Raw genomic sequence first — 23578 nt, 5'->3', positions numbered from 1 at the left:
TTGTAAACTTCTGATCTTATTAATAAACATGAAGGCCTTTATGTGGTGAGCTCATTTAGAAGGAAGCCTACTTAGAAGAAATTTTTAATTGTGCTACATTTGATTTTTTTAAATTGCTTTTATTTAAATAGAAATGATCTTTTTGTGAATAATTTAGGCAAAACAAACAATATATAGCATTAGATTGTCCTTCTCAAGTTAGTAATATGCATTTTAAAATTAATTTATGTCAGTTACATAGTAGATAACTCATACATATTCCCATTTCATGCTTAGAGTGATTTTGTAAGGCAGATGATATTCCCATTGGACAGATGTGACATAGAAGTTCAGAGTGATTGACTTATCAAAGGCCATACAGATAGTACATACATAGAGTATCTGGGATTTATATCCAGGGTCAGGCTGATCTGAACTCCAAAGTAAAATTTTACAGCAGTTTTCACAGGACTTTTAGATATGTCTTAGCTTAAAGAAAACAGTAATGTTTTTGATGGATATCCTATTATATAATATACAGAAGGGTATGAGCAATAAATACTATAGGGTTCTTGCTTTCTGGAAGTAATGAAAGTTATAATTATAGTGTAAGGTAGTATTTGGGAAGGGTGGGGCATGTATTTCTGATCAGTGTCATCAAGGAAGGCTGACAAGCAATTGGGGGAACTATAAAGAAATAGGACTTTTGTGGGTGGAAGCTGGGGAGAATATTCCAGAGAGGGGGTGGCATGAGCAGAGAGGTACAAAGTGTGTTTGAGGAATGACATTTAGACCTATTTAGGTTTGACTGGAGGAGGTAGGAGTTGTAACTTTTAGAACAAAGGAAACCTTAGAAGGTCTTCTAAGTTTTTGTTCATAGTAAGTTAGGTATATTTGTTTTTCCCCAAGCTGACCTGTTTTTTGTTGTTTGTTTGTTTTTGTTTTTTTTAAATAAATTTTTTTATGTTTGGCTGTGTTGGGTCTCTGTTGCTTCATGCCGGTTTTCTCTAGTTGCGGTGAGTGGGGGCTACTCTTCGTTGAGGTGCGGTGGCTTCTCTTGTTGCAGAGCACGGGCTCTAGGCGGGTGGGCTCAGTAGTTGTGGCTCACAGGCTCTAGAGTGCAGGCCCAGTGGGCTTAGTTGCTCTGCGGTATGTGGGATCTTCCTGGACCAGGGCTAGAACCTGTGTCCCCTGCATTGGCAGGCAGATGCTTAACCACTGAGCCACCAGGGAAGTCCCCCTGATTTTTAATGTGGAACATTTTTTTTAAAGTCTTTATTGAATTTGTTACAGTATTGCTTCTGTTCTGTGTTTTGGTTTTTTGGCCACAAGGCATGTGGAATCTTAGCTCCCTGACCAGGGATCGAACCTGCACCCCCTGCATTGGAAAGCAAAGACTTAACCATTGGACCACCAGGGAAGTCCCTCCCTGATTTTTTTTTTTTTTTTTTTTTTTGCGGTACACGGGCCTCTCACTGTTGTGGCCTCTCCCGTTGCGGAGCACAGGCTCCGGACGCGCAGGCTCAGTGGCCATGGCTCACGGGCCCAGCCGCTCCGCGGCATGTGGGATCTTCCCCGACCGGGGCACGAACCCGTGTCCCCTGCATCGGCAGGCGGACTCTCAACCACTGCGCCACCAGGGAAGCCCCCTCCCTGATTTTTAATAGAAGCAAAATACAGTGCTCCTGGACATCTTAACTTTGGTCAGTCTAATTAAACTCTACCTGACATGACCTCGAGGAAGGAGAAATAAAACTGCCACAGTTCATAAATTCAGGGGGGAAAATCCTGAGGAAAAAGTAGTTTCAAATTTGAATAATTGAAGAGCAACAATGCTCAGAATTTATTCTTTCTACAGTATCAGTAACATTTGAACTTAACCTGAAGGACCTTTTAGCCAGTGACATTAATTAGAGTTAGATATGCTGGTATTTCTGTTAATTATAAGGTGATACAGATAGACTCATTCTTTAAGCAGATCTGATTGGGATTTAAATTATTCTTACCATGAACTTTCCAAATTTAAGGTTTCCTTACTTTCTCAGGAATGCATACATAAAAAGTTAGACACATGCCATTAGCTTTCAGTTTTGTGTCATCTAAATTCTCTTTAAGCAGGTTTGGGAACTTAATTTTTACCACAGTGTGAAAAATTAGATTGCATGTTATCGAGCATAAATTTTATCCAAATGTTAAACTGAAGAGCTTTAGGTTGGAGAGCAAAGATGTGAGAGAAATGAAAGAATTATTTCCTTTGTCCACTGAGTAACCTCAACTGGGCATGTGCTTTGTAGATTTGCTCCTTCTAATGGCTTCTTTTCTTTTTTTAAAAAATTAATTTATTTTATTTTATATTTATTTTTGGCTGCGTTGGGTCTTCGTTGCTGCGTGGGGACTTTATCTAGTTGCAGTGAGCACTCTTCGTTGTGGAGTGTGGGTTCTCATTGCAGTGGCTCCTCTTTTTGCAGAGCACGGGCTCTAGGCACGAGGGCTTCAATAGTTGTGGCACACGGGCTCAGTAGTTGTGGCTTGCAGGCTCTAGAGTGCAGGCTCAGTAGTTGTGGCGCATGGGCTTAGTTGCTCCACGGCATGTGGGATCTTTCCGGACCAGGGCTCAAATCTGTGTCCCCTGCATTGTCAAGCGGATTCTTAACCACTGCGCCACCAGGGAAGTCCTAATTGCTTATTTTCTAAAAGGAGAAAAGGCAAATTTCACACATACTCCCCCACCGCCCCCCAAAGGAACTTTCCCTTAGCTTTTTTTTTTTTTTCCAACACGGCTCATTTTAATTCTGCATCTTTCATCTTGAAATTAGGAAATAAAAATTGTGTGTCGGGCTTCCCTGGTGGCGCAGTGGTTGAGAGTCCGCCTGCCGATGCAGGGGACGCGGGTTTGTGCCCCGGTCCGGGAAGATTCCCACATGCCGTGGAGCGGCTGGGCCAGTGAGCCATGGCCGCTGAGCCTGCGCGTCCGGAGCCTGTGCTCCGCAATGGGAGAGGCCACAACAGTGAGAGGCCCGCGTACTGCAAAAAAAAAAAAAAAAAAATTGTGTGTGACTAAGTCTTGACATGTTCATATATAATACTATGGTAAATATGGTATGTGACTGGCAGTGCTTCTGGCCGCTTATTGGTCTTTAGTACTGGTGAGAGATTTAGAATTTGTGAGATGTAACTGGATTTTCTTAATTCATCACTCAAAGCATTCACTGTGTGCCAAAACACAATCTAAGCATTTTACACATAGCTTGTAAATCCTCACAACCCTTGAGGGTGGGTACTGTTAATGTCCTGGTTTTGTAGGCCATAAAGCTGTGTGTCATGTTATCCACAGTCACATAGCTTTTGAGTGCAAAAGCCTGTGTTGAGCCTGGGCAGTCCAACCCCAGACCATCACCTTTCATGGGGGTCATGATTGATTTAATGATGTGAGTGTGTGAAGCTGAAGGTGAGGGCCATGTTGCCCAGTGTGCATAGGGACAGCAGGTTCTAATAACTGCTTCTTGCCATTGATTTTTATCTCCTTACCCTTCTTTGGGTGCTTATTTTTTCATTTTTAATACAAAATCATAAGGGCCTAGTGTTATTACCTTAAGATGTGAATCATTTATTATAAATGTCATTAATACGCATCTCCTGTGTTTTTTCTTTTTAAGTTTAGTTTACAACTCTAAAATTTGATTCCTAGGGCCAGAAACACTTGGCAGTGGCAGGCTGTATTTACTACTGTTATCTTTTGTTTTCTATTTTACAGGAAAGAAATGCTGAAAATGCAATCGAAGCCCTTAAGGAGTATGAGCCTGAAATGGGCAAAGTGTATCGACAAGACAGGAAGAGTGTACAGCGGATTAAAGCTAAAGACATAGTTCCTGGTGATATTGTAGAAATTGCTGGTGAGTTGAGTTTGTCATTTTTATTTTAGGTTGTATATCTGAATACAGTCCTTTTCTGAAGGCTCATACTTAAGAGTTTTAAAAGTTAGGCTCATGTGTATCAATTACGTTAACAGATTTTTAGTGCTATCCAAACAAATCAGGTTTTCTGTAAAATATTCAAAGTGTTTTGGCACCTCCCTTCATGTTGATGTGTTTATCTTTTTTTTTTAAACAAGGTGTTTTGAATTATTGTGCTTATTACTTTTAGTACATTGTGGAACACTAGTGCAGGTGAGATAATGAACTTAATCTTGATTTGACAGTTAGTTGTAGTGAGCAGTTTGTAGAATACTAGTTAATGGCTACATAGTTTTTCCTGTTTTGGTTCTTGGCACAAATAGGTCAATCTTAGAACCGTCAAACCTAGTTGATGGCTAAGGGTAATCTCATGACTTTAAAAGCTCTACTTAAGAATACTTTGACATAACACTGAGCCGGGAATCTAGGTTTGGGCTTTAAAGAGTTAGTGAATCCACTGCAATGCCAGAGATCTACACAGATCTCAAAAAGGTCCTCCTTCCTATAGGTCAATGCCATGTTTTCAGGCAACCCAAGCCAAATGCCCCTGGAGCCAATCAGAACTGTGTAATCTTTTTGCTGGGGAATTATTACATTGGGTTATTCAAATCATTGTGGTTTTTCACACCCTCCTGAGCTCAGAATACTTGTTTTCTTTTTGTGAATTGTCTCATAGTAACACCTTTACACTGACTTGAGGGGAAATTGTGCTTTGTCTTACTCATTGTAATGAGAATTCAGTGCTGAGTCTCCTGGCCTGTGCTCTACAGTTTTGGTCTTTGAAAATAAATTACCGGGACTTCCCTGGTGGTCCAGTGGTTAAGACTCTGCCCTCCCAATGCAGGGGGCCCGGGTTTGATCTCTGGTCAGGGAAACTAGATCCCGCATGCTGCCTGGCGCAGCCGAAAAACAGAAGAAAAACAAAAGTAAATTACCTTGTCATAGGTCTTCCAGTAAAAGAATAGTGTTGCCTGTGTACCCACACGTTGATTATACTTAGGACAGCAAAATTTGTATAAATGACCTAACAGCTTGCTTAATAGTGTTAACAAAAGTACAACTCAGAATGAAGTGTTTTGGCCAGTGGATTTTTTAAACTTAATTTTGACATAATTTCAGACTTAAAAGTTGCAAGACTAGTAAGAGTTCCCATTTAGCTTTTACCCAGATTCTCCAAATGTTTGTTATCACATGTGCATTATCCTCTTTCAGTCTGTATCTATACATTCACACATTTTTGTCTGAACTGTGTGAGAGTAAGTTGCAGAAATGATGCCTCTTTACTCCTAAATACTTGAGTGATTATTTTATAAAATTTAGAGCATTCTTTTAATATGATTCCAGTTAACTACTGAAAGTAGATAACAGTATTGTATCAGTTTTTTAATCTGTAGACCTTATTTAGATTTAACCATTTTGTCACCATGGATTTTACAGCAAAAATATGACTTAGGGAATTCTGGTGGTGAAGTAGGAAGTAGGTCAGAATGGGAAGGCTGGAGATAGGTAAGGGCTAATGAGAGCAAACAATAACGAAGGCTGTAGCATTAAGAATAATGAGGGGAAGATTTTGAGTTTATAAGTAGGAGTTTTAAAGCAGGGGTGCACATCAGAATTATCTGGGGACCCTCCTTAAAAGTTTTTACCAGGTCTCGACCCAAACTATTAACTCTGAATCTCCCTTGGGCAAGGAATTACAGCCATGTGTAGTTTGAAAAGTGAGCCTCAGGTTTAGGTGCCAAGCAACAGGTTTTGATAACTTAATAGATATTGGGGTGGATGTGAAGTAGGGTGTGGCATCAAAGATACTGGCAGGATATCTAGTTTAGGTGCCCGGGTGGTGATGGTGCTAGTAACTGAGGAAGGAAACATTAGAGGAAGATAGTTTGTCTTTCCACAAATATATATGTGGTCAGTGCTGCACTTGCAGGTCACCTAAATATTGCACAAGATTCTTTTTGACTTTGTATGTTTTGCAGTTCTCCAGCTTAGTCTGGTAATATACTTTCAGCCTGTCAAATTAAGATATTGTAAGAATTTTTTGTGCTACTTAAACTATTTCAGTATATTCAATCTATCTGAAAACTTAGAGAAATCACCCCCAAAGTGTTTATCCTTGGTTTGCATCAGTAGATGGCAGTGGTTTACAGTGTCAGAGGAAACTGTAACCTTGATCCTCAAAGCATCATCTTCCCTTTTGAAGGAATAAACTAAGACCAGCTTCTCTTCAATGGAGGTGGTTTTGGTTTCTCTTTTCTCTGAATTCTGGTTCTCTCCAGTCTTTCCTGTCTCAGTAAGTCACTCTTAGCACCTAGTTAACTGAGAGAAACTTGGGAATCATCTTGATTCTTTCCTCTTTTATTCTGTCTCTAAGTCCAGTTGATTCTGTCTCCAAAACACACCCAAATTTGTTACTACTTTTTCCTCAGTCACCACACCAGTCCCACCATCACCTCACACTGACATTGTCATTGTGTCCTAACGAGCCTCTGCCTTCCTTTACTGTTTTCTTTCCACACAGAAGCCAGTTTCCTAAAGGTCATGTTTATTCACTTGGTAAAACACTTCAGTGGCTTCTCTCTTGCACCAGAAATATAAATGTTTTTCTTTGACCCTAAATGACCTTGCATTGTATAGCTCCTGCTTGCTTCTGTGATTTCATCTTATGCAACTCCCTATGCTCTAGCCATACGGGACTCTTTTTTTTTTTTTTTTTTTTTTTGCTGAGTTGGGTCTTTGTTGCTGCGCCCGGGCTTTCTCTAGTTGTGGCTAGCGGGGGTTACTCTTCATTGCAGTGCGCGGGCTTCTCGTTGCGGAGCACAGGCTCTAGGTGCGCAGGCTTCAGTGGTTGTGGTGCGCGGGCTCTAGAGTGCAGGCTCAGTAGTTGTGGTGCTGCACAGGCTTAGTTGCTCTGTGGCTCGTGGGATCTTCTCGGACCAGGGCTCGAACCCGTGTCACCTGCATTAGCAGGCAGATTCCCAACCACTGCACCACCAGGGAAGCCCCATTGCCTTTCTTTTAATATTCAAAAAAAATATTAAAACATGAGCTTAAATTCCTCATCTTAGGTGAATTACTTATTACCAATAGTAATTGTTCTAAGCAGTACACATTCTCAACCCTATTCCGATTTCACCTGTTTTTGAATCCTTTGTGAGGAGTCTAACAGGTCCTGATAGTTAACACTTTTTTCCTCCCACTCTTCCCCCACTGTATTCTAATTGCTAAAAGCATATGCAATGCTTGGACATTGGGCTCTTGTATAGTACTATTTTTTGAATTTTGACCATTCTGAGGGATGCTGAACAGAGGTGGTAACTAGTTTTAGATAGATATGAGCAGCTAGCTTTAGATAGATATGAACATTTTATTAAACACTATTGTCATACTGCTAGGTAACAAGCAGAAGTGTGTCACACTGATCATTGTAATCTTGCTGAGCATGTAACAAGCGCTCAGTGAGTAATAAATGAAACTTGAAATCGGAAGTATGGAGTAGGTTTAGCTAATGTAAACCTGCTTATTGTGCAGCTTCTGTGCAGAATAGATAATTTGAAGTCTCTATGCTTAAGTTCAGTAATAACAAAGCTTGAAGTGTGTGCCAGATATAGTGATAAACTTGCTAGTGCTTGGTTTTTAACCATCAACCACTCTATGGGGTGCATACTGTTAGTCATATTTTACAATTGAAACTGAGTCTTTGTGGTTTATTGCTTCTATCTTCCAACTGTAGTTAATTTGCTAGAGAATATACAGTATCCTTAGTGAATGTGTACATATTTCATATATCAATTCGTTGGAGGCCTAGTTTACAATCTTTTAAAAACGGCTTTATTGAGATATAATTCACATGCCATAATTAATATTCACTCCTTTAAAGTGTGTAATTAAGTGTTTTTTAGTATATTCAGAGTTCTATAGTCATAACCACTGTCTAATTTCAGAACATCTTCCTCCAAAAAGAAAACCCTATATCCATTAGCAGTCACTTCCTCTGCCCGTCTTTCCCCGGTCCCTGGCAACCACAATTTTTTTTTAGGGATTTGCTTATTCTGGATATTGCATATAAATGGAATCATACAATAAATGCCCTTTTTAGACTGGCTTCTTTCACTTAGTATATTGTTCTCAGGATTCATTTATGTTGTAGCATGTATCATATAGTTCATTCATGTGTATACTGTATTCTTTATGGCTCAATAATATTCCATTGTTTAGGTATGCCACATTTTGTTTATTCATTCATCAGTTCATGAGTATTTGAGTGGTTTTCTCCTTTCTGGCTATTATGCTACTGTGAACATTCAAGTACAATTTTTGTGTGAACATATGCTTTCAGTCTCTTAGATATATACCTAGACATGGAATTGCTGGAGCTTATGGTGACTCAAAGTTTAACATTTTGAGGAACTTCCCAACTGTTTTCCAAAGTGATTGCATCATTTTACATTCCATCAGCAATGTATATAGGTTCCAGTTTCTCCACATCCTCATCAACACTTGTCTTTTTTTTAATTTTAGCCTTGAAGTGTTATCTCATTGTGATTTTAACTTGTACTTCCCTAATTTCCTAATGATATTGAGCATCTTTTCATGTGCTTATTTTCAATTAGTATGTCATCTTTGAGAACTGTCTAAATCCATTGGGTTTAGTTGGGCTGTCTTTTTAATGTTGAGTTGTAAGAGTTCTTTACATATCCTGGCTTATCAGATAGGGTTTGAAAATTTTTTTTCCTGTTCTGTAGGTTTCTTTTTTACTTGACAGTGTCCTTTGTAGCATAAAAGTTTTTAATTTGACAGAGTCCTATTTGTCTTTTTTTTTCTTTCATTGCTTGTGCTTTTGGTGTCATATCTAAGAAGCTATTCTGTGATCTCATGTCACCAAGATTTTGTATATGGTGTGAGGTAGGTGTCCAACTTGATTTTTTTGCATTTGGATATCCAGTAGTATCAGCACCATTTGTTGAAAAGACTTCTTCATTGAATTGTCCTGACACTCGTCAAAAATCAATTGACTTCATTTTCCACTGCAGATTGACTATTATTCCATTGATCTGTATGTCTGTCCTCATGCCAGTACCACACTGTCTTGATTACTGTAGCTTTGTAGTAAGTTTTGAAATCACTAAATTTGAGTCCCCTGGCTTTGTTGTTTTTCTATATTATTTGGGTGTTCTGAGTCCCTTGCATTTCCATATACATTTTAAGTTTAGCTTGTTAATTTCTGCCCCAAAACCCTGCATAGATTTTGATAAGAATAATGTTGACTCTGTAGCTCAGTTTGGGGAATATAAACATCACAGTAATATTAAATCTTCTGATCCATGACCATGGGGTGTCTTTATGTTTATTTAGGTCTCGTTTCTTTTAACACTCTGTTTTCAGCATTCAAGTCTTGTACTACTTTTGTTAAGTTTATTCCTAAGTATTTTATCGTTTTTTGTTTGTTTTTTGCGGGGGAGCTATTTGTAATTGGAATAGTTTTCTTAATTTCATTTTCAGATTGTTCTTTGATAGTGTATAGAGACACAGTTGATTTTTGTGTACTGATATTGTACCTTGCAATCTTGGTAGACTCTTTTATTCTAATAGTTTTTCAGGGGTTCCTTAAGATTTTCTCTATATAAGACCATGTCATCTGAAAACAAATATTTTTGTCTTTTCAGCCTGGGTGCCTTTTCTTTTTCTTGTCTAATTACCCTGGCTAGACTCTCCAGTAGAATGTTGAAAAGAAGTGGCAAGAGTAGAAATCCTTGTCTTGTTCCTGGTCGTAGGGGAAAAGCATTCAGTCTTTTACCATGAAGTATGATGTTAGCTGTGGGTTTTATAGATGCACTTTATCATGTCGAGGATGCCTGATCACAATTTTAATCTTTAGGTTGTCAGTATACTCTTGTTTGGTCTGTTCTGGTGACTTTTCATGGTGGTTATGTATTTAGATCCAAATTAGAAATGGTTAGTTTTGCTAGATTACTAGGACCAGTGGGTCACTGAACTGGGAAAGATGTAATCCTAAGGCATTTAAGTGAATTATATGGAACATTTTGGGAAAACATATTGTGACTGCTTGACCTGGGCCAGATAAATAGGTATTTATTTTATTCAGACTTTTAAGACTATACACGTTGAGGCTTTTTAACTTCTACTTTTATTAGGATTAGTAATCTTGTTGACCCTGCAATTTGGCATTTAGCCCAATAATTCAGTTCTGTAAAACTGTAGAAATGAACTTGAATTCTAAATGTAGATCTAAATTATTTCTTGTCAAAGTCTTACATGGCCTGAAGGGATAAATGGCATGAATTGTGCTCTTAGACATGGTAACTTTTATACTATTACTTAAATTAAGAAATTGAGTGTGAGAGGGTTCTTTCTGGTGAATTGAAAAACTGGAGAATACTGTGAACTGTTTCGAAGATGAAAGTGAGCATGGAGTTGCTTTTTTGATATTTGCCGAAAGAAAGAGACCTTTTTGTAGTCGTTGTTTGGATGTAAGAATCATCTCCTAACTTCAGATGATAAACTTCTTTTTGCTAGCTTCTGGAAGACATCTGATAGGATGGTTCTGCTGAACTTTCTGAAGACTGGGTGGCTTTTTGAGGGGGAGATGGAGGGGGTTTAAGGGAATTATATTTTAGATGTTGCTATACCAACTAATAACCTTTCCAGGAAGACATTGTGTAACCATGCATAGCAAAACCATACGTATACTTCTAACTATCTAGAATACAGGAACCAAATAAAATTGATTTGGCAAGTATAAATATGGAGACAGTTACCCATGTGTTCATCTTCTGAAGCCACAATAATTTTGTTTTATCTTAATGCCAGGAAAATATTTCTCTGACGGATGGAAACCAAAAGTAATAAAGTCAGGGGCTTCCCTGGTGGTGCAGTGGTTGGGAGTCTGCCTGCCGATGCAGGGGACATGGGTTCGTGCCCTGGTCCGGGAAGATCCCACATGCCGCAGAGCGGCTGGGCCCGTGAGCCATGGCCGCTGAGCCTGTGCGTCCGGAGCCTGTGCTCCGCAACGGGAGAGGCCACAACAGTGAGAGAGGCCCGTGTACCGCAAAAAAAAAAAAAAAAGTAATAAAATCAGGTATAATTTTATGAGAAATGAATATCAGTGTTTAAGTGTTCTGTATTATCTGCCAATATTATCAAGGTGAATCGAGCTATGATAGTCATGAAACTCTTTAACTTTAGAATTTGGGGAGGTTTCAGTATTTGCATGGGAGGGATATTACTGACTTCTCAAGGCGACTTTTCAGCTTTTTTTTTTTTTTAATTTATTTTTGGGGGTGTTGGGTCTTCGTTGCTGTGCGCGGGCTTTCTCTAGTTGCAGTGAGCAGGAGTTACTATTCGTTGTGGTGCGTGGGCTTCTCATTGCGGTGGCTTCTCTTGTTGCAGAGCATGGGCTCTAGGAGCACAGGCTTCAGTAATTGTGGCTTGTGGGCTCTAGAGTGCAGGCTCAGTAGCTGTGGTGCATGGGCTTAGTTGCTCCACGGCACGTGGGATCTTAACGGACAAGGGCTCGAACCCGTGTCTCCTGCATTGACAGGCGGATGCTTAACCGCTGTGCCACCAGGGAAGTCCCTTCAGCATTGTTTAAAACAAACTTCTTGTATCTTGGTAATCCAGAGTTGATGAATAGCGCAAGGACATAAATATCCTCAGATGACTTCTGTCCTGTAGTATACTCTGGAATAAATCATATTTTAAGATTATGTAGGTGATAGAAATGAGTCTCAACATAAAACTGCATTTGCTTTATTTAGGTTCTGGAGAAGTTGATTTTATATTTCCTAAAATGAAGAATAAATATTCAGCAGTAGTGCCAGCAATTTCAGGATTTTTTAAATGAAAAGAATAATTCTTAAACTTGGTGATTATTTAAGGGAAGAAAAGTTTCACTTTTGATAGCTTGCAGTAATGAAATTTAGTAACATGTATGAAGTGGCATTTCCAAGCATTTGAGGTAAAGAAAAGATAAAGTTGTAAAACAGAAAGATGACTGATTCATGTAAGAACCTGTGTTATTATCCTAATTCCATATGACACTGGACAAAGTAAATTAACCTAATCTCTACAAAACTGGGTAATTGGAGTAGCCTCTTAAGGAGCTTTCTGGCTCAAAAGATATATGATTGAGATAATGTAGCCTTATTCGTTTAGCTGGGGCCATGAGCCTTTTTTTCTTTTGCTTTTAGAAAAATGGATAGGAGAAGCCTGACTGAACAGTCAGCAAACACTTAATCCATACCTGTTGAGCTCCCTAACACAAATATCAGAAAAGTTAATTCTGTGCTGTAGAGCAGAGGGGTTGGCAAACTTTTTTTAACGGAGCTACCTGGTAAATATTTTGGCTTTTGTGGTCCCAAACAGTCTCTGTAGGGGGGAAAAAATTTTTTTTTAAACAAGACTTTAAAAATGAAAATCATCCTTGGCTCAAGGGCTGTTTTTATATTTATTTTTATTTTTTTGTTGTCGTTTACTTAGGTTGTGCCAGGTCTTAGTTGCAGCAGGTGGGTTCCTTGGTTGTGGTATGCAAAACTCTTAGTTGCGGCATGCATGTGGGATCTAGTTCCCTGAGTAGGGATCAGACCCAGGCCCCCTGCATTGGGAGCGCCGAGTCTTACCACTCTGCCACCAGGGAAGTCCTTCAAGGGCTGTTTTTAGTGTTTTTTTTTTGTTTTTTTTTTTTTTTTTTTTTTTTTTTTTGCCTGCGTTGGGTCTTTGTTGCTGGGCATGAGCTTTTCTCTAGTTGTGGTGAGCGGGGTCTACCCTTTGTTGCGGTGCGTGGGCTTCTCATTGTGGTGGCTTCTCTTGTTGCAGAGCACGGGCTCTAGGGTTCACGGGCTTCAGTAGTTTTGGTGCACAGGCTCAGTAGTTGTGGCGCACGGGCTTAGTTGCTCTGCGGTATGTGGGATCTTCCTGGACCAGGGCTCGAACCTGTGTTGCCTGCATTGGCAGGCAGATTCTTAATCACTGCGCCACCAGGGAAGTCTATAGGAGTAGTTCTTAATCATTTCTAGATCACACGTCCTCTAAAAATTAATGAAATCTATGGACTCTTTCCCCAAATACATGTATTCAAAATCTTGTATGCAATTGCAGGGGATTCTTTTGCCCTTCTCCCTAGAAATCCACCCCAAGATTCTAGCTGTTTGGTTTTAAAAAATGAAGTTACAAGCATACCCAGTTTTACTGTGCTTCTCTTTATTGTGCTTTGCAGATACTGCATTTTTTGCAAATATTTCAACTTTTTATTATTATATTTTTATGATCTGTGATCTTTTTTTTTTTTTATAAATTTATTCATTTATTTATTTTTGGCTGTGTTGGGTCTTCGTTTCTGTGCGAGGGCTTTCTCTAGTTGTGGCAAGCGGGGGCCACACTTCATCGCGGTGCGCGGGCCTCTCACTGTCGCGGCCTCTCTTGCTGCAGAGCACAGGCTCCATACGCGCAGAGCTCAGTATTTGTAGCTCACGGGCCCAGCTGCTCCGTGGCACGTGGGATCTTCCCAGACCAGGGCTTGAACCCATGTCCCCTGCATTGGCAGGCAGACTCTCAACCACTGCGCCACCAGGGAAGCCCTAATCTGTGATCTTTGATGTTACTGTTGCAAAAAGATTGACTTACTGAGGGCTCAGGTGATTAGCTTTTTTTTAAGTGATTAAGTCTTTTTAAATTAACATGTCCATTTTTTTTTAGACAATGCTGTTGCACACTTAATAGAGTACAGTATAGTGTAAAATCTTCCATGTGGCTCTCTTTATTGTAGTATTTGCTTTTGTGGTTGTCTGGAATTGAACCCACAGTGTCTGCAAGGTATGGCTATATACTATATAATCCAGCAATTCCACTTCTGGGGTATATATTCAGAAGACATGAAATCACTCTCCTTAAGAGGTCTGCACCCTTATGTTCATTGTAGCATTTGTGTATAATAGGAAAAACATGGTAAAAACCTAAGTATCCATCAGTGGATAAATGGATAAAGAAAATGGTGTGTGTACACACACACTCTCTAGAATATTATTCAGCCATAAAAATGAAGGAAATCCTGCTGTTTGCAACAACATGGATGGATCTTAAGTGAAATAAGTCAGAGAAAGGCAAGTACTGTGTAATCTCACTTACATGTAAATCTTTTAAAAAGCAAACTCATAGAAACGTATATCAGATTGGTGGTTGCCAGGGGCGGGGAGTGGGGGAATTGGGTAAAGGTGGTCAGAAGGTACAAATTCCAGTTTTAAGACAAATGTGTTCTGGGATGTAATGTACAGCATGATGACTATAGGTAACAGAACTATAGTGCATATATGAAAGTTGCTAAGAATAGATCTTAAGTTCTCATCATAAGGAAAAAATTGGAACTGTGAGGTGATGGATATTAACTGATTGTAGTAATTTCACATTGTATGTATATATCCGATGTTTTACACCCTAAACTTACAGTGTTACAGCTGGTTTATATCTCAGTAAAATGGGAGAAGTCGATTACAGTTAAACAGTCTAGTTAGTAAAATATTGTCTGATTAAGCAATTTACGTAGTGTTGGAATATTGTTAGAATAAACAGTTTTCACCTGTTCCTAGAATGATTAAACACAGCTCAGAGAAATAGAAGCAAAGATACATGACCAAATAAGGTTTGTTGTCTTTTGCCTTTTCCCCCATATGCAGTTGTTTCACAACAAGAAGGATGGGAGAACAAGACTAGTTAGAGATGTAGATCTAAGCCATCTGTAACCAAATAACAGTAGAAATCATTATTTTAGTTGTTCCCGTAAATTATATCTCTTTGTGTAGAGATATAGGTTCTTAATCTTAAGAGCTTGTATATAAGCAGAACAGCAAATAGTCTAAAACAGAAATCATCGTGGGAAAAAAGAAAGAAATCAGCGTGGATATATTAGAAGCAGAGGGTTTTGAGACCTAGAGCCCTTTATTCATCACTGTGAGAGTAGCGTTAAGAGCAATGAGAAATGAAGAACTTGGAAAGATCTCCCCAATCATCATATCATGATTGATCTTGAAGGCTGACCTGAATTTCATGGAGCTGGCATTTCCTCATTTCCTGTAATCATCTCCTCCCCTTCTCCCCTCTCCCTTTGACTCAGTGATAGTCACAGTACCAATAAGTGCCAACCTTTCCAATCCTTATCATTGTGATTAAGATTTGGGGAAAATTAGAAGAAAGACATGATATAGGGAGCACATTTCCTAAGTGTGACACAAAACCACCAAGATCACCAGATTTGACTATGTAAAAATATAAAACAACTTTTGTTTTGAAGATGATAAAAGAATTTTAAAAAATAAAGTGTTTGGTGTTAACAGTGGTCAGAAAAATACAGAATTGAGAGTATGGGGAAATGGCAAGAAAATAAATTTTGGTGGAAGTATACATTTGTAGGAAAATTCTGTTTCTGTGAATCTTTTCTCCAGAAGTAATCTAAGTGCACAAAGATGTTCTCTGTATAACATTGTAATAGGAAAATTGGAAACACCTAGATGGCTATGAAAATGGTGACTGATTAATTTAGTCCATCCACAGTATGGCTATGAAACACCTGTGACCTTGAGCAAGTTAGCCTTTTGTGACTCATTTTCCTCATCTGTAAACAGGGAATGAAGATAATCAGACCTTCCCTAGAATTGTGAAGATTAAGAGTTAGTAACTCATAAAGCTCTTGTAGTAGTGCTTGGTATAGAATAAGCATTCTCCAAAGTTTAGCTTTAGAGATTATTGCTTTAGCTTTCGGTATTATTATTATGTAGCCATTAAAAAAGAATGAGATAAGTATATACTAATGGAAAAGGAGGTTTGTGATTTTTATTTTAATGAAGTTTTAATAAGTGTTATCCATAGAGAAAGGTATCTGATAAATACTGTTAACAGCTAGATATTTGGATGAAGGGAGCGAGGGATGGGTTATCACCTCGTAAAAAGCATACTTTACTTTTGTAATAAAGAGGAATTTATGTTGGTATCCCAGATATTGTATACTCTAAATTTGCCTAATGATGGGCTGCCTCCACAGCATCTAATGAGCCGGCTATCTTCCATTCTGGTAGCTGGAAACTTGCCTGTCCAGGAACCGCCATGCCATTTTTATTGGTACTTATATATTACACCAGTTTTATTATAAAATGTTCCTTTATAAGGAGCTAAAATATACTTGTCTGTTTTATACGTTAGTTTTTTGCTTTGGAGCACATAGAAGTCTGATTCCTCCTCCTATGGTGGCCTGTTACGTAGTTGAAGGTAAATTCGTCTCCCTTTTAGAGCTGGGGGGAGACCTCAACTAAAACTCTGAGAGCGTGCAACTTGTCCAAAAGCGTGTGGCAGTTCATGGTAGAACTGGGAGTCTTGAGTGTTAATGGTGTGGTGTATCCTAAAATTTTTATTTTCAGGTTAGTCTTGGCTCTTTCTGTTGTTCCTGTAATTATTTTTAAACCCTTTACCATCTTGATGGCTTTTTTTGGTGCCCAGACTTGAATGCAGTTAATGTAAGTGGAGTCTGGTTGATATTCTAGACCTTATCCTCCACTCTTATACATAAGGACATTTCTTTAGCAATCTTAATTGCCCTACCAGCTAAAACCCGTGAGTCTTTTTCATGCTTCTCTTTCCCCACTACATCTAGTCCTCTACTAGCATACATGTATTTTGTTTTTAGTCTAAATTTTAAGCAGCAATCACTGTTAAACCTCATTCAGCTCAACCAAGTCTTAGGTCTGTTTGGATCCTGATTTTTTCGTTGTTCCAAGCTTTGTGACATTCTTCAACTTGATAATTATCATAAGTTTCTGATGCTTGTTTTTTAAAGAAAATAATGTGTGTGCAGGTACTTCATTCCTTAACAAATATTTTACTTGGTAGCCACTATGTGCCAGCATAATACCAGGACCTGGGAAATCAGTGGTGACTAAGTGACTGCCTTCTTGGAGCTTTTGAGTCTAGTGAGGAAGACACATCAAATATGTAATGTGGTGAGTGTTAGGAAAGGACAGTTCTCTGTTAGGTTGGTATCCCTTAATCTTGGAAGTTCAAGGAAAGCCTTGCTTTTTGTGAAGACTCAGAACTTTGAGGAACTGAAGAGTATTGTTTGAAGCTTAGAGGGAAGGGGAGAGTCATAAAAAGTAAGAGCAATTGGGTCGTGGAGGGTGTTAAAAACCATGGTTAAGATACTAAACTATTTAAAGTCTAGTAGGAAGAAGCTGTTCAAAGGTTTTAAAGAAAAGAATTATATATCTGCATTTTTAAAAGATGAGTTTCATTTCATCATAGATAATACATCCAAAAAACCAGACTGGGAACAAATATGGTATAAAGTATGGCAGTTTGTAATGTTCCTTCCATGCTCACCCTGAGGCCTAGAAGTAGTTTTAAGTAGGCAAGTAGGGCTTCTCAAGTGAAGAATTCCATTCTTCCTGACTACAAAATTTATGAACCAAATTGCAAAGAGTGAAAGTATTTGAGTCATAGTTAAATGTTTAAGTAATTTAGGTTACTTCATTCTATTGTGGGTCATTTTTCCTCAGCCATCTAAACTCAGAAACAGTAGTAGTATTTAGGAGATAATTTCTGATCTTATGTATAGTTTTCTCTTAAAAAAAGATTTGAATAACTGGTAGAATTTGCCACAATAAACCAGATTTTTTTCCTTATATATAATCAATTCAAAAAAGACTTTTTCTAAGTAGTGCTGATTTTAACCATCAGTCTTTTTGACGTAATGATATAAACAATGTTAAAGTATCCTGGCTTTATAAGACTCCTTCCTAGGTTTTAAGGTAAAGAAAGCTTGTGTTCATTCGATTCTAAAATGTGGCCAAGTAATAATTTCCTTTAAATGACTTTTACTCGCCTTCTTGGTAACCTAGCATAAAGTATACATTGAAGAATTTGTTCAGAGTGAAATCGGTGATAGCAGGTTTTAAAGAGCTACAGACTTGAGCCAAGAGCTGAATTTGAAGTGTCAGATGTTAAACAAATAGAAGGTAGTTTATAACAGAGTTTATTCTTTTATTACACTGCCTGAACTCAAGAGACAAAGAAAAAAAATTTCAGAGGAAAATATTGCAGAGCATCCCCTTGGCAAGAGTAAGAATTTTCCACTACCACTTGCCCTAAGGGCACTGACATTCCCCATCAGGGAAATATCACTGGATGTGATCATCAGAACAGGCTGCCTACTCCTCATGCACAAAACTCTCTGTCTGGAATTCACAGAAGCCTGCAGACAAAGGAAAATTATGTCTTAGTGGAAAAGTATTCATTGAATCTTTGCTTTCATGGATTTTTTACTTCCTTAGACAACCAGCTTCCTAACAGATTTAATCCTAAATTGACTCCTACAAACAAAAAGCACAGAGTCACACAGTAATATAAAGGAAGTCTTTCATTAATTGAGGTTCCTTAAGTAAGGCTCCTTTTACTTACTACCTTTAGTTTTTCCTGTCTAAAATGAGGACTTGAGTTGGGTTGGTCAAGATGATGTGAGGGAGGGTCTGTCTAGCTAGGAGAATACTAGAATTTGGCAGGTTTTTAAAACCAGTTTGGATTTATGCTATTTAGTACCTTTCTACAAAGAGATCGGTTTATAATGGAAACAAATTAAATGTGAAACTTTAAGGTAGTACATTTCCCAAGTGTTGGGGGATTTAGGGTCTTCTTGGTCTAGAGCTGTGGCATACGTGGCACATGAGAAACAGCACATAGTAAAGGCTATTCTAAACAGGCCCTTCACAGGATCTGTGACACCAGGTACTAAGCCTTTTCTTTTTTCTTATATTAATTTTTTAGTGTGCTTGGAGAATTTCTTTAAAATATGAATTCCTGGACCCCAGACTCTTGAAGAGCAGGTCCTGAGATTCTGTAGTTTATAAAAGGCCCCCAGGTCATCTCTTAATTTTAGAATGGCTGTTACAGGATGGAAGAAAAGTGAAGAAGAGCTTGAGGTCAGTTTTTGTTTTTTTTTTTTTTTGCGGTACGTGGGCCTCTCACTGTTGTGGCCTCTCCCGTTGCGGAGCACAGGCTCCGGACGCGCAGGCTCAGCAGCCATGGCTCACGGGCCCAGCCGCTCTGCGGCATGTGGGAGCTTCCCGGACGGGGGCACAAACCCGCATCCCCTCCATCGGCAGGCGCACTCTCATCCACTGTGCCACCAGAGAAGCCCTTGAGATCAGTTTTTAAGGACTTCCCAGTCACTTGTTCCACCAACATTTTAAACTTATTTATTTTTGGCTGTGTTGGGTCTTTGTTGCTGTGCACGGGCTTTCTCTAGTTGTGGTGAGCGGGGGCTACTCTTCGCTGAGGTGCACGGGCTTCTCATTGCGGTGGCTTCTCTTGTTGCGGAGCACGGGCTCTAGCGCACAGGCGTTAGTAGTTATGGCACGCAGGCTCAGTAGTTGTGGCTCACAGGCTCTAGAGAACAGGCTCAGTAGTTGTGGCACACAGGCTTAGTTGCTCTGCGGCGTGTGGTATCTTCCCGGACCAGGGCTTGAACCCATGTCCCCTGCATTGGCAGGCGGATTCTCAACCACTGCGCCACCAGGGAAGTGCCTCCATTAGCATTTTACATTTGACTCATTCTTGAATATTTAACCAATAATTAAATGTATATGAATACAATTTTTGTGCAACAAAGAGACAGCCTTCATATATTTAAAACATATAGGGGAAAAAATAGCTGGTTTCTTTGTAGTGCCAGTTTAAATATAATTTTAAATGCTGCATATATAGTATCAATCCCACCTTAAACTAGTAGCTTATATGTTGACTGTGCTACCCAGGAAAGAAATTTAATCTTGGTATTTCTTGCCTCAAAAACACATTTTTCATTCATTTTTAATTCTCTAAGCTTCCACTGAAACACAGCAAAGTAAATGGCAAGATAAAACTTTTGGGTCCTCAATTTGAATATTAGATTTGCTGGCCTTAATTAAATTGTGGCCAGGTATATGAGAGTGTGAGCTAGGGCTAATATATGAAATTGTTTAAAAAGAAGTAAGAGACTCAACTTTCAGTATAAAATGATGCCTTCTGCTTCCCCCCCCTGCCTTTTTTTTCTCTTTTGGCTGCACCACTTGGCATGCGGGATCTTAGTTCCCCAACCAGGGATCGAACCCTGTGCCCCCTGCAGTGGAAGTGAGGAGTCCTAGCCACTGGGTCGCCAGGAAATTCCCGGCGTTGTGCTTTTAGATTGCTGGTTTATGTTCAGTTGTTAACAGTGCGGACATGCTTATAGATTGTGGCGACCTCTGTACCATGTTAGAAGTTTTCCACTCCTGTAGCGTCATGACATAAATTGCTTCAGACCTTAAAGGAACATTTTCAGGTAATTTTTCCATTTAGGGTCATATGCTTATCATTGAACTTGCATTCTTTTCATGTTCAGGGTCATGTGGGATAAAATTAATTATGACAAACAGAACTAATACAGGAAAAGTTGTTTTTTGTTTTTTGTTTTTTTTTTTGCGGTACACGGGCCTCTCACTGCTGTGGCCTCTCCTGTTGCAGAGCACGGGCTCCGGACACGCAGGCTCAGTGACCATGGCTCATGGGCCTAGCCGCTCCACGGCACGTGGGATCTTCCTGGACCGGGGCACGAACCCGTGTCCCCTACATCGGCAGGTGGACTCTCAACCACTGCGCCACCAGGGAAGCCCGGAAAAAAATTTGTTTTTTTTTTTAAGTTTATTTTATTTTATTTTTTCGCCATGCTGTTCAGCTTGCAGGATCTTAGTTCCCCAACCAGGGATCGAACCCGTGCCCTTGGCAGTGAATGTGTGTAGTCCTAACAACTGGACTCCCAGGGAATTCCCTAAATTGATTTTAAAGTTTTATCTTAATGGGGTATTTTAGGTGTTGAAGGTCACTAAAGTTTAGGGTATGGTTACTTTATTGTAGTATGAGTAGAATTATATTAAAATGAAAGGTTCTAATTTCTTCAGTCTGAATATTGCTGTTTGTTGCATAAGCATTTCCAGCAGGAATTTCAGCTTAACTTAATGTGTCCCTGCAGTCAAATGCAGGGATGATCTTTGCCTCTTGAGATTATATATTGGCAATCTCTTTCTGTGCCACCTTGTGACCACATTTCCTACTTAGGTTATAGGGTTGTTTCATGAACTAGAGCACAGAAAGCACACCATACTCTCCCTGAATTTAAAAGCTCTGAGATACAGAAAAATTAGAACTAAACTAAAGGTTTAACAAATGAAATAAATATACTTCTTGGACAGAATGGCTTTTTGCCAGTTTATGTATAACCAGTGACAGTTACAGTTCAGTATAGTAGGGTAAGTCTTGAAAATTAAGATTTAACTTAGAAATACCATATGCAGTTGTAGGGGGGGACTATGCTTATTGTTTTGACTTTTAGCTGTCCTTGCATAAGACTTCTAAAACCACTGTAGTACCTTTCAGAAAGCCAGGGAAAGCTGTTGTATACTTATTTTTTACTCTCCAGTTGCTTTGGTACTGATGCGAACTCATCCAGTAATATTTGAACACCTACAGTACACTGGGCATTGTTCTCAAGGTGCAGGTGAAATATTGGCTTTATCTGTTCCTGGGTCTGTGTTGTGGCATTTACTTCAAGTACGTCAAGGAAAGGGGCTAAGACATGGTCTGTTTAAGAGCTGTTAAAGGGACTGTTTGGCCCAGAAAAGAAAACTCAGTTGACTTAAGGATCTTCTAGAGGTTTTGCAAGAGGTTTATTCACTTATCTGATAATTCAAACTTCAAAAGGTACCAAAGGGTACAAGGTGAAAAGTCTCCTGCCACTCATGCCCTGCTCCCTAGTGGTACAAGTCTGTTATACCTTCCCAGAGGTATGTTCTCATACCAGTGGAGCTCCACATACATGATGCTTCACACTTGTGTTTTCCCCACTTAATGTACAGTATGTCTTAGAGGAAGTTTTTTTACTTCAGTATGAATACAGTTGTCTCTTTTTTCTACTGCTGATAAAAAAAAAACTAACCACATACAGCAAGCATATCTGTAGAATAAATTCTTTGTAGTGGAATTTATGGGATAAAAAGATTGTGCTTTGCATTTTTTTTTTTTTTTTTTTTTTTTTTTTGGCCGCGTCATGCGGCTTGCGGGGATCCCAGGTCCCCGACCAGGAATCGAACCCACGCCCTCAGCAGTGAAAGCAAAGCGTGGAGTCCCAACCACTGGACCACCAGGGAACTCCTGTGCTTTGCAGTTTTGATATGTATTGCCAGTTTGCCCTCCAGAGATTTTGTAAGTTTTTTTCTTCGTACTCAGCAGTGTATATAGGGTCGTCACAAAGTCTGGACGTGTAGTTGAATTAAGAATACTAAAGGGTTACTAACATTACATGGTATGTTTAGTGACATATTCAGTTTATCCTTGTTAGTGCACTAACACCGAGTTTTCATTAATATCTGCTCATGCACTTGCCTCTAAATGATTTGTGCCTCTGGTTTTGTTTTGGTTTGTCTTTTTTTTGCTTATTAAAACTAAACTTTCCACATCTTACAGTCACCCTGTATAAGAAGCCGTTTCTATACATCCTTTCAAACTTGGTGCATTTTTCTCAACTCCTTTGTCAATTTGATAGTTTAAAAGTGGTCTCTCTGTGTAGTTTTATCTTGCTTTTCTTTTGTGAGTGATACTAATTGAACATCTTTTTATAGAGGCATGTTTCCTGTTCATGGTAATTTGGCTTTCTTAGTGGAATAAATCATGGCTTGTACAATTCAGTCCCCTTCACCATGCTGTGTGTGTGTGTAGGTGTGCAAATATTGTGTACTTAGAGCTGTTTGCCCGAGTATCATTATTCTCTTCTTGTGTACTTCAAATCTTGTATCTATCCAGGAAGAGTTTTTATGACCCTGAGAATAAGTTGATTATATTGCTTATTGTAGCAGATTTTTTTTTTTTCCCCTCCCTGCCATGCCATGTGGCCTGCGGGATCTTAGTTCCCCAGGATCAAACCCGTGCCCCCTGCAGTGGGAGCTCGGAGTCCTAACCACTGGACTGCCAGGGAATTCCCTATAGCAGATTTTTATATATTTGTGCTGTATACAGGCTATTTATTTCCTTTAAAAATTGTGTTTGATTTGGAGACAGATTTTTCTTTATGTAACATGATTGCAAAAGTTGCTTATTTTAGCTGACTTTTTTTCCTCCCCAATTAGTTGGTGACAAAGTTCCTGCTGATATAAGATTAACTTCCATCAGATCTACTACTCTAAGAGTTGACCAGTCAATTCTCACAGGTAAATATTATGTATTGGAATGTTGTTGAATTTCTGAAGGCTCCCTCAGATTCCATGCTAATAATTGAGTTGACTTCTTGCCCCACTGTCTTTTTTTTTTTTTTTTTTTTTGCGCTATGTGGGCCTCTCACTGCTGTGGCCTCTCCCATTGCGGAGCACAGGCTCAAGACGTGCAGGCTCAGCGGCCATGGCTCACGGGCCTAGCTGCTCCGCAGCATGTGGGATCTTCCCAGACTGGGGCACGAACCCGTGTCCCCTGCATCGGCAGGCAGACGCTCAACCACTGTGCCACCAGGGAAGCCCACCACTGTCTCTTAATCCTCTCCAGGATATTTATTTCTTAATGCTTTATCAGTTAGGCTTTTTGCCAATACATGA

General features: G+C 39.3%; 1 protein-coding gene across 4 annotated transcripts in view; it reads left to right on the top strand.

The window, feature by feature from the left end:
- The window catches only part of ATP2A2 (ATPase sarcoplasmic/endoplasmic reticulum Ca2+ transporting 2), a 61409-nt gene that overhangs the window by 9916 nt on the left and 27915 nt on the right, over positions 1-23578 (top strand). For 3 of the 4 annotated variants that reach the window (XM_065889701.1, XM_065889698.1, XM_065889700.1), the window contains 2 exons: positions 3734-3872; positions 23120-23200. In XM_065889701.1, the coding sequence (XP_065745773.1) occupies positions 3734-3872; positions 23120-23200 (220 nt within the window). The remainder of the gene's footprint in view (positions 1-3733; positions 3873-23119; positions 23201-23578) is intronic. The other variant, XM_065889699.1, reaches the window with a different exon arrangement.

The sequence above is a fragment of the Phocoena phocoena genome, chromosome 13 (genome assembly GCF_963924675.1).
Source record: "Phocoena phocoena chromosome 13, mPhoPho1.1, whole genome shotgun sequence".
NCBI lineage: Eukaryota > Metazoa > Chordata > Mammalia > Artiodactyla > Phocoenidae > Phocoena > Phocoena phocoena.
This window is presented reverse-complemented; position numbering and strand designations above follow the sequence as displayed.